The sequence below is a fragment of the Hydra vulgaris genome, chromosome 10 (genome assembly GCF_038396675.1).
Source record: "Hydra vulgaris chromosome 10, alternate assembly HydraT2T_AEP".
In the NCBI taxonomy this organism is placed as follows: Eukaryota; Metazoa; Cnidaria; class Hydrozoa; order Anthoathecata; family Hydridae; genus Hydra; species Hydra vulgaris.
Window position 1 is genome coordinate 22,103,277 of NC_088929.1, and position 17,413 is coordinate 22,120,689.

Consider the following 17,413-nt stretch of genomic DNA (forward strand, 5'->3'; position numbering starts at 1 on the left):
AGAAAAGTCATTAAGAAATATTGTGATACATGCGTTAAGAAATATTGTGATACAAGATGCCTTAAGAAACATAACATTAGTAAGAGTACTATACACCAAATTTGCATATTTATTAGTGCAGCCCCCAAACATTTTTTTAAGGGTCATGCGGCCCCCAAGCTCAGAATGGTTCCACACCCCTGACCTATACATATGTATATTTGTTTTAAGGTATGTTAAACTTTTGCATTTACTGAAGATTTATGGTTACTTATGTGTCCTATTTTGTTTAATGTATACTTTAAAGATAGATTTACTGTTGACTATGATTTGTGTATAAGCTTTTCCTTCTTAAAATAAATTAGTGGCTTTTTTGGACATCTGTTTTTTTTGTTTTTATTACTTATCGTTCTTTAAAAACTTTTTTCAATAGAATTGCTTCATTCTTCTCTGTGGAGTTGCATTGCTCAGTCTAGTTCAAGCACCATAGATTAATGCATTAAATATTACAAAAATAAATTTCCGCTCTGCGCATGTTACATTTAGACCTTACGCGTTGGTCATGACTTATGATAAGGTATCAGAGTTTATCATTTCTATCAGATGCGCAGTGTCTGAATTATCATTTTACTTTTTATTTATTTATTTAACTGCTGCAGTTAGCAAATGCTCACTGAGTGGTAATCCACTTTAGCAGCAAGTTTAAAAACTACAACTTGAAACTTTAATTCACATAATATAGTTCATTAAGACTTTTTTTAAAGTTTAACACTGACTTATTAAGTTCGACATCAAACAGCAAATTGTTCCAAATGGAATAACAAGATTGGAAAAAAAAAATTATTTCTCTGGAGTGTCTACAGATCTCAGAAGAATATCTATGATTGTGGATATAGTCAAAAACACTTCCAGCTGGTCCAGTTGGTGGACAAAAGTTCCTTAGGGAAAATACTGTATTTAGCTGATAAGAAATATTAAGATATTTAAAAAAGTTAATTAAATTGTTTCTTTCTCTTCTCATAGATAAGGTTGTTAAATTGAAACTATTTAATCTTTCTTCATAAAGAAGCTCTGAATACCCTGGAATTAGTCTCGTTGCTCTATGTTGTAACTTTTCAATAAGATTAATGTCTTTTTTTAAAAATGGATTCCAAATAGAAGACGCATATTCTAGATGAGGGCGAACTAGCTAAACATATAACAACTTAAGTATATCAGGATTTAAAAATGAAAATGTGTGTCGGATAAGACTTATAATTCTATTTGCTTAAGAAACTCACACAGATATATGATGACCATATTTCAGATCGCTTTTAAACATGATACCAAGATCACCAAGTTATTAATTATTAGTTATTAATTGTTAGTTATTAATTATTAGTTATTAAATATTAGTTATTAATTATTAATTATTAGTTATTAATTATTAGTTATTAATTATTAGTTATTAATTATGAGTTATTAATTATTAGTTATTATTTATTAATTATTAGTTATTAATTATTAGTTATCAATTATTAGTTATTAATTATTAGTCATTAATTATTAGTTATCAATTATTAGTTATTAGTTTATCTAATAAGTTGTTAGCTAAGTTTATTTTTTCTAATGTATATCCATTATAATAAAATTAATCTATATCTATTATAATAAAATTAATTTTTTAATTTTGATCAATTTAATAAGAGTTTAATTGAAGTAAATAACAATAATTTAGAAAAAATCAGATTTTTTTAATGCAATTTAAATTCAAACAACAATATTCAATTCAGACAATAATACTGAATTCAACAACAATATTGAGTTTGGTTAAAATCTTATTAAAATGTTAAAAAAGTGTTAATTTTAATATTTTGCTTTGTGTTTATTTATGAACACACCATTGTTAACATAATCAACACACTACTATTACAACAATCTGCCCACAGAGAACATTATTAATATTTATTTAACATTATTAAGACACCATTACTGACATGATCAACGCACCATTATTATAACAATCTGTCTACAGACAATATTATTTTAACTACCTGTTTCTAAACAACATTATTCTAAACATCAATTTATAGACACCATTATTTTCAAACACTTCAAAAACAAATGTTACTGTAAAAAAAAATTAAATTATGGTTTTTGATAACAAAACATGTAACTAGTAGCAACAGCTATTTAATGTAAGATTAACAGTTAAAGTTTTTAAAAAATCTTAAGCAATAATTAGTAACATTAAAATGCAAATGTTAGAAGAGAAATTATTAAAAAATTTTTTTTACCGTTTGGGCATCATTAAACAACATTGTAAACTGTATTTCTAACATTTTATACTTTGGAGAATTAATGACTTCTTCATCGGGAATTTGAAACAACTAAATATGAAAATTTAGAAAAATAAAATTTTAAATTATATCAAAAAAAAAGAAGCTATTTACAAATAAAAAATAAAAATGAATGACTTTTTTTATAATTCTAAAGGGGACTAAATTTGAGGTGATTAGACTTTTTTTTAAAAAACATTTAAAAAAAAAAAATTTAATTTGATTAAATTCAAGTTTAGAGTCATGCTGGGAACATGCCACTTGCTGGCTGACAGTTAAAGCAAATTGTTACAAGCTAAACAACTTAATCAACTAGCTGATACTGGCTAACCAACAAAGTTGTTGGCTTTTGGGTGAACAAGTTGCTTGAAAAGTGGTAATGATTTCATCAAAAAAATTTTTTTAACTCAATGATTTTTTCAAAAAACTTTTAAAATCCTTTACAATCAACATTAGACAATAATAGGTAAAAACCTCAAATCATATTTTGTTGAAGCATATGTTATTTTTTACTTATATATCATTTTTCACTTAAGCATATAAGATATGTATCATTTTTTACTTGAACAGCCGGTTTGTCTATTAATATTTTGTGAACAAGAAACAGTTGGCTTTTTAAACTACTGCTTGATACTGCTGCTTGATGTAGAAATCCTAACCATGTGAATTTTCTAGAAAATCCTAACCATGTGAATTTTCTAGAAAATCCTAACCATGTGAATTTTCTAGAAAATCCTAACCATGTGAATTTTCTAGAAATAGCATTTCTATTGCAGTTGAGGACAAAATATTTGCTGAATTAATAAAGTTCATCATCGATAACTTTACAACTTTTTGTCAATATCTAACCAGCATTTTTTGGTCTTCCAGACATCTAACTTTCAGACATGGAGCTAACTCCAAACATTCATATGTTTATACTTATATCAAATAAAGATGCTCCTATAAACATATAAATGTTTGGTGTTTACTCCAAACATTTATATGTTTTAATCCATCACTAAGTAATTAAAACTCTTTTTATGTTTAAATATAGAACTACAATTAAAAAAAAAAAAAAAAAAAAAGCAGCAACTTTGCAAAAACTTGTTGCTGTTAAGTTTAACAAGAGAGTTTTGGATAATCAAATTCTCTTTTTTTTCCAGCAAACAACAGCAACTTTGAAATAAGCTGCAGCTGAATACTTGATCGGCAACTTAGCAGTTGCTAAGAACTGAAAGTGGCATCTGTAAAAGTTAGGTACAAGTAGTGGAAGCATCTTTCTAATGACAATGGCTTTGACCTTTACTATTTGTACATAAGGCAATAATAGTGTGCTTAATTTTGAATGCGCATTAAAATTATTGTTAATGTTAATTAAAAATTATCATTAAATTACAATAAATAATAATAATAAGTTAAATAATAGTTTAAATTCAATAAAAAAAAATAAGCTTACATCTTAATTACGATTAATTCTTTTTTCAGGTGGTTGTAAACATTTTTGTGCAACATTTTGGTAAATTCTTCCTTTTTGAAGCAAACTTCTTGATGCTTATTGATCTTTCAGCCAACTTCTAATTTCCTGAAGTCAACATGAAGTTGGCCACTTTTGCTGACTGCAAGCTTATTAATGCATAAAAAAAACTCAGAAATGAACCCAGCTATGTCAATCTCTGCCTTTACTATTTTCAATGCAACAATATTCTGAGATGGATAACCTATCCTTAGCTAACAAAGCATTATTGACTGAAAAGCCTTGTTCAGGTTGGACATTAGCATGAGATAATGAGAGAGGTGATATAATAATAAGAAAGAATAACATATTTCTGAACACCCAGGATATATATAATACCAGAGACATGTAACCAATATGTACAAATGTCAACATGCCTAGATGCTAACCACAAAATCACCTTTGAATCTGTTTCCGAAGCATACATACCAGCTCTGTGGTAACCTTATCACAAAAAGCTATCATAGCTTGTATCTTCATGAGATCCATACCTTTTACTTTGCATGTACAACTTTCTTTAATATTCTTAACGATGGATGAACATATTGAAAGTTTCCTAAGATTTTTTACTAGAGAATGAAATGTAGAAATAGCAAATATTGACTTTCTCATTGCACATTTTCACTTTCATCTGTGTCTAAACTGCTTGTTACAAGGTGCTACCAATATCAATAGATGCAAGGTGCTAAACCAATATCAATAGATGCAAGTTTGAGGTAAACCAATATCAATAGATGCAAGTTTGAGCCAGTTGTTAGAATCTTTGCAGTCAATGTCAACTAATTCTTCACCTATTTTGCTAGAGATAACTTCTTGTTTCAAAATTTTGCTTAAAAACAACTGCAGCAGCTCATTTATTTTTGTGTACAACACATGAACCAATACATGTCCTGTTTTTTAAAAAACTTTCTAGGAATCCATGTAGACTCTCAGCTAGAGACACCAAATAATGCAGATCATTTTTAATCTTTTGTATATCTGGACATTCAAAAAAGACTTATTAGATAAAAAAATTTTTTCAAGAAAATATATCTTTAATGCTGAGTAGTGCTGAAAAATTTGAGTACAAACTAATAATAGTCACTGACTATTAACTGGGCGAAGAAAGAAATTACTAATTCCATGAGTTCTTCAAAAAATAACTCTTTATAGTCTTCTCTTTTAGCTGCTAAATGTTTAAACCAAGAATCATTTACAAATACCTCATCACCAAATGGAATTAACTCAATTCTTTTCATGAAGACTGTATAAATAGGGTTGAGAGCACATGTTCCAATATCAATAGTTGGCTGCATATTTTATGACTGTAGTGTTTGACTAAGATTCTGTAAAAACGACTTATTAACATTACGAACATCCATGGAACAATTTTGAACATGAACATAACTGGTGCAGTCGTAAATTAGTTTTCTTATTTATTGTAAATTTATTGTCTTATTTATTAATTACTTTTCAATTAAGAACTTTTCATTGAAACAGTGTTCACAGCAAATGCAGTTAATGAGAATGATAAAACTGAGAATTTGGATACCAGAAATATTTCCAGATATTGCAATACGTAATTGTTTAATTTGCTCCATGCTTACAAATTTGATCAAAATCTAATTACAGTTAAGCGAAACAGGCACTTAGCTCCCTGCATTCTTAATAAATGTGCCCAACCATATTAAAAAAAGTTTAACATTTTTTTAAAATAATTTTTTTAAAATATTTTTTTATATAGATAAGATTTAAAATTTCAAGATATTCAGGACAAATCACAATGACGGACATTTCAGGACAGATTTTTAAAAGTCAGGAAGTTAAGGAATTTCAGGATATATATATCTTTTTAATTTTTATTCATAGAATTTGTTTTAAATTCTATGAATAAAAATTAAAAAAAAAAGTTGGCAACAAAAAATTAACAAAATAATTTGTTAAAATTAACAAAAAATTATAAATTAAAAAGGATATTTTTAACCATAAAATTGCTTCATAACTTGTTTATTGTTTTGTATAAAAAATGTTTAAAGCTATAAATTGAAACCACAGCTATAAATTAAAACTCTTGAAGTAAAATTAAAAATCTTAAGCTATAAATCGAAACTCTTAATTTAGTAAAGTTAAAAAAGAATTTCATTAGACATTGTTCACAGAATATTTAATTTCATTGGATACTGTTGACAAAAAATATTAAAAACATTTAATTTCATAGGACACTGTTTACAAAATATTTAAAAAAATATGCTAGCACTATATAAATATTACATATTTACAAGTTTAAAATTTTTTCAAAAACGATAATAATTATACTTTACTTGTAACTCAAGAAAACATACTTGTTGCTTTAAAAGTTCATGCTCTTCAATAATCTTTTGATGAGCTTTTTGAAGTTTTTCTAACTCTGTTAGTCTATTCATTGCTAACTCATCTCGAGAATCCAGTTCACTTTGAAAACTTTCAGCCTAAAAATTTTTAATTATCTCTTACAGAAAAAAATTTAGCAGTTGTAAGCTGGAAAATGTGGAGACTTGCAAAAAAAAATTTAGCAGTTGTAAGCTGAAAAATGTGTAGACTTACACAATCTAGTTTTGCAGATGGATTGGTGAAAGCACCTGCTTTAGCGATTTCATGCGTTTCATTGAGTTTTTTGATTAGTTTTTCAAACTGTTTTGTCGCTTTTTGTAGGTCATACTCCATATCTTGTTGCTTTGAGTTTAATTCAGCATTGTCTTTTAGAGAAGAAGCATGCTGGTCTTTTAGAATTAAAAACTATTAATGAAAAAGATTATTTAATATTTTATTAAAATAAAACTTTTAATAATTTCTAATAAAATTATTTTCATATTTTGATCTAAAAAATTATATTTATTTTCTTCAAAACCTTTCAAATGATTACAGCATTATTTCAATGGATTACAGCATTATTTCAAATGATTACAGTATTATTTCAAATGATTACAGCATTATTTCAAATGATTACAGCATTATTTCAAATGATTACAGCATTATTTCAAATGATTACAGCATTTGGATATAAAGTTGATCAGAACATTTAAATGATAAAATTATTTTAATATAAACTAATTTTTTTAAACTCAAAGATTTTTATACTAATTGATACAACCTAAAAAAAGAGTTAAAATATATAAATCATAAAATATATAAATCAAACACATAAAATTAATTAAGACTATGCAAACTAAGTAAACATAAAACACCTACACAACTAAAGGAACTAGCCTATTTAGCAATTATATGAAACCAATCACAGCTTTAAAACTTAGATGTTTTATTTTTTGTTTTAAATGGAAAAAAAAAAAAAACCTCAGTTGAAGTTTGGTGATACTTCTCATGAAGTGAGGTATATGCATCATGCAGTCTTTTATTTTCTGTTCTTAAAATTGAATTTTCTTGCCTGATTTCCAAGTCAATTGCTGAAACATCAGGAAAGTCTTGATCTACTTGATTCTCAGAACTTATTTCACTAAAAGACAGCAGAGTAATGCCTTAATTTATGAAACACACCAATAAAATAAAACATTTAAAAAACTTATAACATCAATTTTAAGTAATTATATTAAAAAATTTCAATACAAATATTTTAATAATTTAAGTTTAATGTCTATGATTCTACAATTGTTTGTTTAGACAGGTTTTTATAATGCCATTTTCTTATTTAAATGATATTATGGAAGAGTTGAATTTTTCACAATTATATGCCTGGTTATTCTGTTTTTAGATCAAGTTATAGTACATTTATTGTGATATACTAACACTAGTAGGATTACCATCTACTGTTTATAAGCTCCTCCAACCCATAACCACAATTAAATTAATTAAAAAAAATCAGAGTTTCTTTTTACCTATGTAAGTTTTTACCTATGTATATTATCATTACCATGAGTAAGAAGTCACACCAGCATTAAACTGAACATTCTCAATGAATGTTCAGTTTAATGCCTTGATCAGGACATGAATTCCTAAACCTTTATAACATATAAAAATGTAAGATTTTTTGTTAATATCACTAATATTATTATTTGTAAAAATGCAAATATTTACAAACAATTTTTAAATTACAAAACAATTATTTTATCAATAAAAATATATATCTAGAATATTTTAAGAAAGAATAAAATATTTCAAAAACCTAAAAGCACTAAATTTAAAGAGTGTTGTTCAGATTTTTTAGAAAACAACTTAAAATTAAAAAAAAAAAAAAAAATCAAGAAAGAAGTATCCAACAAAAATACCATCTATTATTATAAGCATATTTTTGTATAAATTTTGATAAGAAGAAAATAAACAAAACCTAATCCCAATTTATGATGCTTCAAAAATAAAAATAATAAAAATAGTTTTAAAACTACTTAAAAATTTAATAATATCAATAACTATAAATAAAATTACTTATTGTTAGAAACTTTGACATGACACAATAGTAAATACAGAAATATGTAATTATGATGTAAAATCACAGAAATTAACAATATTACAAATTAACAAATACAGAAATAATGAATAAAACAAGCATTATGGCTGAATGTGATATTAACAAGAAATTACCAAGAACAGAAATTAACAATATTTAACAAATTAACAAATACAGAAATAATGAATAAAACAAGCATTATGGCTGAATGTGATATCAATATAATTTTTTTTTTTAATGGAAACTTGCAAACATGAAATTGATAGATTAATGAGACATCTCATAGATTTGAAAAACTTAAAGGTTAACAGAAGTGACTGTTTTGTTTCAGATAAAATTGATGTTATACTTTTACAACATCAATTGTATATGAAATGTAATAAATCATTTTTTTTTAAATTATCAATTGGAATGTGCCTTTTTAAATGAGGCTCATTAACATTAACATATTATTTGATATGCAAAGAAAAAAATTATTTCCAATTTATCACATCCATGTAATATCCAGTAATAAAATTTGAAATAATTTTAAATTTTTAAATTTTTGATTTGAAATAGATGAATAGTTAGTAATAACTGTTAAATTTTTTGATACAATTCACTACTTATAAGAACTTTTTAAATATTGGCAGATGAACTAGAAGTAATTTTTTGCACTTATTTACATATTTTAAACATATTAGGCTTGCCCACATATATCTTTACAATTGATAAAGCCTTTAATCTATTTATGAAAAATATTCAAAAAAAGAACCTGAAGAAAAAAATTAATTTTTAAACAAGTAAGGTTTTTTTTAATTTAACAGACACCAATTTGTAAATCAAGCAAATCAATTTAAAAATTTCTTAAATCACTCCGCTCTATTTGACATCTCAATATTTTGTATCAAAACCAACCGAGTGGTTTTGATCAGTTCAACATAGGTAATAAATTAAAAAAAACTATATATAATAATTTAACATATATGCAGTGCAGGATAAATGTTAAACATTCAAAATCAACTGAATGGTTTTAGTTCAACATACTTAATCAATTAACTGGTTTTGGTCAGTGGAACATACATAATCAATTGACTGGTTGGTTAGTTAAACATATATAATCAACTGACTGGTTTTAGTTTCAATTGAGTTCAAAAATTAAAATAAAATCAAAAACTTATTTTTAACATAATTAAAATAATTCTTCATAAAAAATAATTACAGACATAGGTTTTATTAGTATAACTTTTTTTTAGTGTTATTATCGACTTCAACTAAATCGACTAGTCGAAATAAGTCGACTTTGAAAAATCAAATAGTTGATTTAATCGACTATGAACTTCCTACTAATCGACTAAAAGTTGATTTAGTCAAATAAAAATCTTAAAATACCTTTTTATTTACTTTAACTTTTTAATTTTCTTTTTTGTTCATTTAATAGTAATGGTTATAATAGTACTATTATAATGGTAATGGTTATAATAGTACTATAATAACCATTACCTAGTTTTTTGTTTACTCTCCAGGGCCACCCTAAGCTGGCTTGGGGCCCTGAGGCAAAATTAAACTGTGAAGTTCCAAAATTTAAATTTCATCTATACAATCACATTGTAAATATGATTGTAATGACTTTTTCATATATAGCATCTGTGTCACAAAATGACTTTTAATTCGTACCTCTTTTCCCATGAAAAACCTTTGGGAGTATGATAGTACAAGCATGTAAGAGTACATTAGAGTTGGTTTTGAAATCTTTCATCATTTTCCGTAAAAGAAAAATTGATTTAAATTTTCGATTTTATTGCTCTGAACCAATGAGTTGCATTTTCTATTGAAAAAATTTGAAATTTGTTCTAACATATTTATTCTATAAATAATCAGTATATTTACAACTTAGAAACAACAACAAACAAAAAAGCATTCAATTTCTTCAGGAAACTAAAAAAAATCAGCTTACCAGATCAAGCAACTTAAAAAAAAAGGATTACTCTTATTAAATATAGTTCTTAAAAATTAATGTTGAAGGGTAACTTCTTACATATCATGTTATAATACAGTATTCTCTACAAAAAAGTTAAAAGGAATGCTTACTGTTTTAATCAATCAAACAGTTTAAAAGATTCTTAGGGTAGTCCGGATGATTACTGAGCCTTTTAAACTGTTGCCAGTGATGGATGAAGTCATGATGGAGTGATTCTGTTGCTTACTTTTAATAGATGCCCAGTAAGTGGTTGTGGCGATCAATAAACTGTGTTACATGAAAAAAGACAGCATGTGCTTTGGGAGTGATACTTGTGTTTGGAAGGGTGAACACTTGAGTGAGACTATATAGACATTTGGATTATTCTTCTGTAACTGGAAGACACCTTCTTAAGTTGACTAAGACACACAATGCCATCGGGTGAAGGAACCTTGTTAGCTATAACAGAAGCAATTACTTTTTCTGCTGTTTTTATGTCTTTTGCTGCAACTTCAAGCAAGTTCTGTTGAAGCATTCTTTTTGTACAATTATGTGGAATCCCTCTTTCAATCAGTGAAAGGCATGCTGAATAAAGTTTCTCAACAACTGGCTATTCCTTCGGCTGAATGGTTGTGTTTTTTGTTTCAATCAGCTGAGGGCTTCCAAACTTAGCTTTTCCCGCATAACAAATCTTGCAATCACAATTGTTGCAGGACGAATCTTTATGTTTTGGTAGTCAGGCAGCGAGGGAAGTTAAACATCTCCACCATCGTCTCTTTTTCTAGGGCCTACTTGACAGTTTTTGCAGATAGTAATTGGAACTCTTTGATCTTCAAAGTTGATAGCTTGACCAAAAACTGCTTGACAGCGTTTATTCATAAAGTCAGTCAGTTGCCTGTTAGCTTTTTTCAAACAGAGAAAATAGATAGTTTTTCTGTTGTCATTATAAGGTTTTGCTTGATTTGGCTTTTCAAATAGTTTTGCACTTGTATTTTGCTCAAAACAATGAAACTGTTTGCAGACCTTTTTCCGGAATTTTAAAATCAATAAAAGGCCTAGGAACTCTTACTTAAGCAAGTTGCTTATCTTTGTTAGTAACTTATGTGAAAAAAATATACAATTTTTATGTAAAAAATGTTTTATTTTATTTAATTAATAATCTTGTCAATAGGCCAAAAAGACATATCCAAAAAATTTTCAAATCAATTTTTTTTTGACGGACGATGATGAAAGATTTCAAAGCCAACTCTAATGTACTCCTAAATACTTGTACTATCACCAGGTTTTTTTCAAGAAAAGAGATTCGCATTAAAAGCCATTTTGTGATAGCAAGTTGTTAAAGCAACCCTTCTCTTATATTGTTTTGCTCCATTATTATTTAAATAATATATTAAAAAATAGAGAAGAAATATCAATCACTTTACTATTTTTATTAATATTTATTTCAAAAAATATATATTATTCCCTACTTGACTTGGTTGATTTCAAAAATATATTAGTTGATTTACTTAAAAGTAGTAACAACACTACTTTTTTTAATTTCAGCTTTTTTAGTAAGACATCACATGACTATTTTTTAGTAAGACATCACATAACTATTAAAAATATTCTAATGGACTCCAACATGGTTTTTATACTCCAATATAGTCTATAGTGTTTTTACTCCAAATAGTCTGTTGCAGATACAATTTAGTACTACTACAAAGTACAGTGTATACATTTGTATTTTCAGCTTTTGAAATTCTAATATTTTTATGTTAATTCACCTCTGAAAGGCCATGAAGGTCACTACTAGGAGTGACCTTCATGGCCTTTAGTTTAGGAGATTACTTTAATTGTGGTTACAAGTTTCTCTCAGTTCTATAACTCCAAAACACGAACCTTGACAAACAAGGCTGCTGCTTGGAGAAACAAGTTGAGCGTGGTAATACCAGGGACATGGTAGGGATCGAACTTGAAACTTCTTGCTTATGAGGCAAGGGCTCTACCGCTACACCACTACCACATAACTATATACATATTTTAATAGGAAGATAATGGTATCAAAATAATAAAGATATTTAAAATGATAATTTAAATTTATATGGAGTTTAAAAAATCTTTATTTTAAAAAACATTTTAACATACTATAGTGATCTATTTTCACTAGTACAGTATGTGTTCTATTTATTTTTATATTGTATGTAATCTATTTGTTCAGTACAGTATTTGTCTTGTTTTACTTATTACAGCACTTGTTCTATTTTCAATAATACAATATTTGTCCTATTTTTAATATTACAGTATTTGTTCTGTTTTCAATAGTACAGTATTTGCTTTAATAAAATAAAGCAATTCTTTTTTACAAATAAAACAATTCTGTCAATACGTTTGTACAAACAAAAACAGTTCTTTTAATTCTTTTGTATAAATAAAACCGTTCTGTTAATTGGAGACTTGTGGCAGATTAGGAGTGATAAAAAATTTAAATAAAAATACTAAAGATTACGGAAAAAAGAAAAAAAATCATTAAAAAAACAAAAGAACTAACCTTTTATTTTGTTGTTCCAATTTTTCCTAAATATAAAAATGTATAAAAACACAATTTAACAAATATTTACATAAAAAAAAACAATTATTTCATACTTCACAAATATTTTTCATTTATAAAGTGCAACTTTGTAAATGATAAAATACTTGTTTGCAAAATATGAAAAATTTTAATAAATGTTTTATAAATTATAAATATCTATAAATATTTAAATACAAAATAATATAGACCTTTTTTTTTGTGCATCTGTCGATTGTCTGTGTCAGCTTATCTTTACGAGAAAGAACCCCATCCAAAGCAAGAATAAACTTTTTTGTTATTTCTTTTGAGTGCATAAGCCTTTTTTCTAATTCCTCACTTATACCTTTTGTTGTTCGGTTGGAAAGTTTTTCAAGAAAAGCAGTGGTTGTTTCATTGATTCCTTACAATAATAAATCATATATCATATACAAATCATTAATGTAATACCAGACAATAATATTATATATCAGATAAGAATCAGATATGAATTATATAGTACCAGATATGAATCAATATAAAAATTTATAAATAAGTCTGCACTTATCATGGTACTATGATGTAAAAAAGAGGTACAGATGAAAATTTTATTAAAGTTAAGTTATGCTATTATTAATGTGTGCCCTGTCAATAAAACCAAATATAAACTATAGCTCCTAGCTTTTTTACCAAAATAATAAACTAGTTTAATTAGGTCTTATTAAGAAGAAATAATAAGCTAGTCAAATGAAGTCTTTTTATGAAGAAATTATAGGCTAGTTTAACGAGGTCTTCTCATGAAGAAATAAAATACTGCATCATCTGCATGTTTTATTATCTGAACATATTTTTGTGATTCTAAGGGTAAAAGAAAAGAAAGTGGAAAAATTAATACTTTTACCATTTAAAGCTATATATATATATATGTATATATATATATATATATATATATGTATATATATATATATATATATATATATATATATATATATATAATATATATATATATATATATATATATATATATATATATATATATATATATATATATATATATATATATATATATATATTTGCTGACCTCACACACTTTAAGGTTGGCAAAAGGTAAGCACTGCCAAATGCCAACACTAATTCTGAGGGCTTTTTCTGAATAGTTAAGGATTAGTTAAGTGAGAGTAACAATACCTAACAAATCTGTTACTCTACATAAACAGTTCTTATTTCATTGAAAAAATGCTAAAGTTGCTCCATTATTTACAACAAACTTTAATAACTTCAGAAAATTTAAATTACAAAAAAAACACTGATTTACAATCAATAATTCTAATACTAAATTTAACACTTTTAAAACAAATTTAAAACAAGTTAATAATGTTTTTTTCACCTATACTATTAACTTAGCACTTTAACTATGTTTGTTTTTTTGATTTAGTGCAAAAATAAAAAATAAAAAAAATAAAGGAATGTGGTGAAAAAAGGGACACAAAAACCAAAATGCTCAGATTGGGATAGGAATCATTTAACTTAAGGTTATTATTACAAAAAAAAAAAGTTTTTTTTTTCTTAACTCTTTTTAAATATTATTCATGTATATCTATTATTCATGTATATCAATAATATGTATATAACCTACTGTATGTATCATCTTCACTGGTTTCCTGGAATCGCTGTACCATTAAGATAATATCTTCATTTAACTAAATCATTAAGAATTTCAAACTAATCAAGTTAGTTATGCATCATAGAGCGAGTTGATTAAATTTATATAGATGTATTATTTATACTTTTTTTAAAAGTTTGAACTTAAACAGATTCACACTACTTCTAAAAAAAGTTTGAACTTTTTTCAACTTGTTTTTTTTTCTTTTGTTAAAAAATGCACAAAAAAAGGTACAAATTAAGTAGAAAACTTTCTATTTATTTTTTATCACATTTTGGTTTGAAAAGTCTTCTTATTTGACAAAATATAGTACATAATATATATACATAATATCACTCAAAATTTTAATTGCTTGTTTGAAAAAAGTTAACACAGGAGCTTTTTAGCTTTCATCTAAACTATTTGATTTGCTGTTTTATAAGCTGACTAATTGATTGCTTCATCTAAATTTATTATGATGAATTACAATTTCAGAAAACAATAAGCATTTTGTTTGAACAGTCCAACTGCTACTGGTTTTAGGGAAAAACAAAAGTTCTTTAGAAAGTGGAAAAATTAATACTTTTACCATTTAAAGCTATATATATATATATATATATATATATATATATATATATATATATATATATATATATATATATATATATATATATATATATATATATATATATATATATAATAGGTGTATGCATATGAAACCGTTGTTTAAAATAAGACAAGTTAATTTTCTTTTTAAGACAAAATTAATGTATGGATGATTATGTGTGTGAAACTACGTTCAATTTGCTTTAAATATCATAGTTTTTAATTTGATTTTATTCATATCTAGATAATTTTATACATCTTTCAAAATGAACAACTTTGTGCCTTCAAATATGCATTTGCGGGAAGTATTACTTCACTATTTTATTTTAAAGAAAACTGCTGCAGAAAGTCATCGTTTGCTTGTAGAAGCTTATTCTGACCATGCTTTATCTGAAACAACTTGCAGAGATTGGTTTAGAAGATTTAAAAGTGGCGATTTCGATCTTGACAACAAGGAACGTGGTAAACCTCCAAAAAAATTTGAAGATTCAGAATTGCAAAGTTTATTGGACGAAGACGATGCTCAATCCCAAGAACAATTAGCAGAAGAGTTGAATGTTGATCAGGCAACAATTTCAAGACGTTTACAAGCTCTCGGTAAAATAAGAAAGGAAGGAAAATGGGTTCCACATGAATTGAAAGAACGTGATATTGAAAGGCGTTTAGTGACATGCGAAATGTTATTGAATCGTTTTGAAAGAAAGTCTTTTTTGCATCGAATAGTGACTGGAGATGAAAAATGGATTTATTTTGACAATCCAGTCCGCACAACACATTATGTTGACCCAGGCGCACCTGTAAAATCAACACCAAAGAGGAATATTCATGGAAATAAGGCTTTGCTGTCTATTTGGTGGGATCAGATTGGTGTGGTATACTATGAGTTGCTAAAACCTAAAGAAACAATTGATGGGCCACTTTACAGACTCCAATTATTCCGTTTAAGAAAAGCATTAGAAGAAAAACGACCCGAATATGCTGAGAGACACGATAAAATAATTCTTCAACATGACAATGCTCGTCCTCATGTTTGTAAAGTTGTTCAAACAGCGTTGAAAACTATCGGATGGGAAGTCTTATGCCACCCGCCGTATTCACCAGACCTTGCTCCATCAGATTACTATTTATTCCGATCAATGTCACATGGCTTGGCAGATCAGCACTTCTCGAATTATGAAGAGGTCAAAAAATGGCTCGATGATTGGATAGCTTCTAAACCTGAGAAATTCTATTGGGATGGAATTCATAAGTTACCAAAAAATTGGCAAAAAGTAGTAGAAAATAATGGAAATTACATTCAAAGAAATATAAATAAAACATCTCCAAAACAAACGTTCTAATTCAAAGAAAAAACAGCGGTTTCATATGCATACACCTATTATATATGTAAACAATTTGAAAAACGGATAAGTCAAACAAAACTGTTTTTCATGACCTGGATCAAACTAGGAACAATATCAATAAAAAAAGATTCACTGGCATCGCACTTAAGCAGTGCGCAACATAAAGAGGCCACGCGGATTCATCAACAAACAACATTAGGTTCAGTTTCGTTATCTAACCATGTTATTCATAATACTCCAATCGGGCGTGGTTTACGTAATATGGCCGTAAAAGACGCTGACTCGTTACAGAAAAAGTTTCATATTGCGTATTACTTGTCAAAACTTAAATCAAAAAGTATTAGATCGTAAAAGATTCTATGATTTAGACACATTTTGAATGAAATTGCAATAGATAGAAATACCATGGGAATTTGATAAGGTTACTTAGATAAGAAAACTTACTTAATAAGAATTTAAATATCATTCTTGTTTGTGAATGTGCGGGTTTTCGTGAAAATGTTTTAAAAATTAATTAAAAATTCATGTCGCTTTAAATGCTCACTGGTATTTACTGGAAAAAAAAGAATTGAAATATGTAGAACTTTCTGGTCATTGGATTATGATAGGCAAAAGGATTTTTACATAGGTAATATAGAGCAAAATTTACCTATCAGAAAGAAGTTGCAAACAACAAAAAGAAATCGACAATTGTCCAGGTCTTATTTCTTCAAGAAAGGTGACGCAAAGGTACGAATTTGTCAAACTTTCTTTAAATAAACACTAAGTATTTCTGATGGACCTATCATCCACGCTTTTAAAACATGGAGCAATATGGCAGTATTTGAAGGACCAAATAAACGAGGTAAACACTCTCCGTCAAATAAAACCTCAGCAGATTCTCTAAATTTAACATTTACTAAACTAACATTTTTAACAGAATACCAGCTTCACCAAAAAAGGATAGAAGATGCTCGGTTAGCCAAAGCTACAGACAAAGAGCGATCGAATATTGATCCATCTTTTTTATCTGCAACCTTCGATCGAGAGTGCTACAAATACCGTCTAGTGACACTTTTCAATTGTACTACTCTCGCAAGATCTGTGTCTACAATTTGACGATATACGAATCACACTTGCCTAATGACAGATATTGCAATGTTTGGAC

General features: G+C 26.8%; 1 protein-coding gene across 1 annotated transcript in view; it reads right to left on the reverse strand.

Annotated features, from left to right (window-relative positions):
* LOC100207125 (E3 ubiquitin-protein ligase BRE1A) overlaps positions 1-17,413 on the reverse strand; it is a 55,829-nt gene that overhangs the window by 26,692 nt on the left and 11,724 nt on the right. Inside the window, exons 3-9 of the mRNA XM_065807508.1 lie at positions 14,312-14,375; positions 12,909-13,099; positions 12,679-12,704; positions 7,102-7,261; positions 6,355-6,546; positions 6,114-6,239; positions 2,256-2,348 (exon numbers count right to left, since the gene is read on the reverse strand). Coding sequence (XP_065663580.1) covers positions 2,256-2,348; positions 6,114-6,239; positions 6,355-6,546; positions 7,102-7,261; positions 12,679-12,704; positions 12,909-13,099; positions 14,312-14,375 — 852 coding nt within the window. The remainder of the gene's footprint in view (positions 1-2,255; positions 2,349-6,113; positions 6,240-6,354; positions 6,547-7,101; positions 7,262-12,678; positions 12,705-12,908; positions 13,100-14,311; positions 14,376-17,413) is intronic.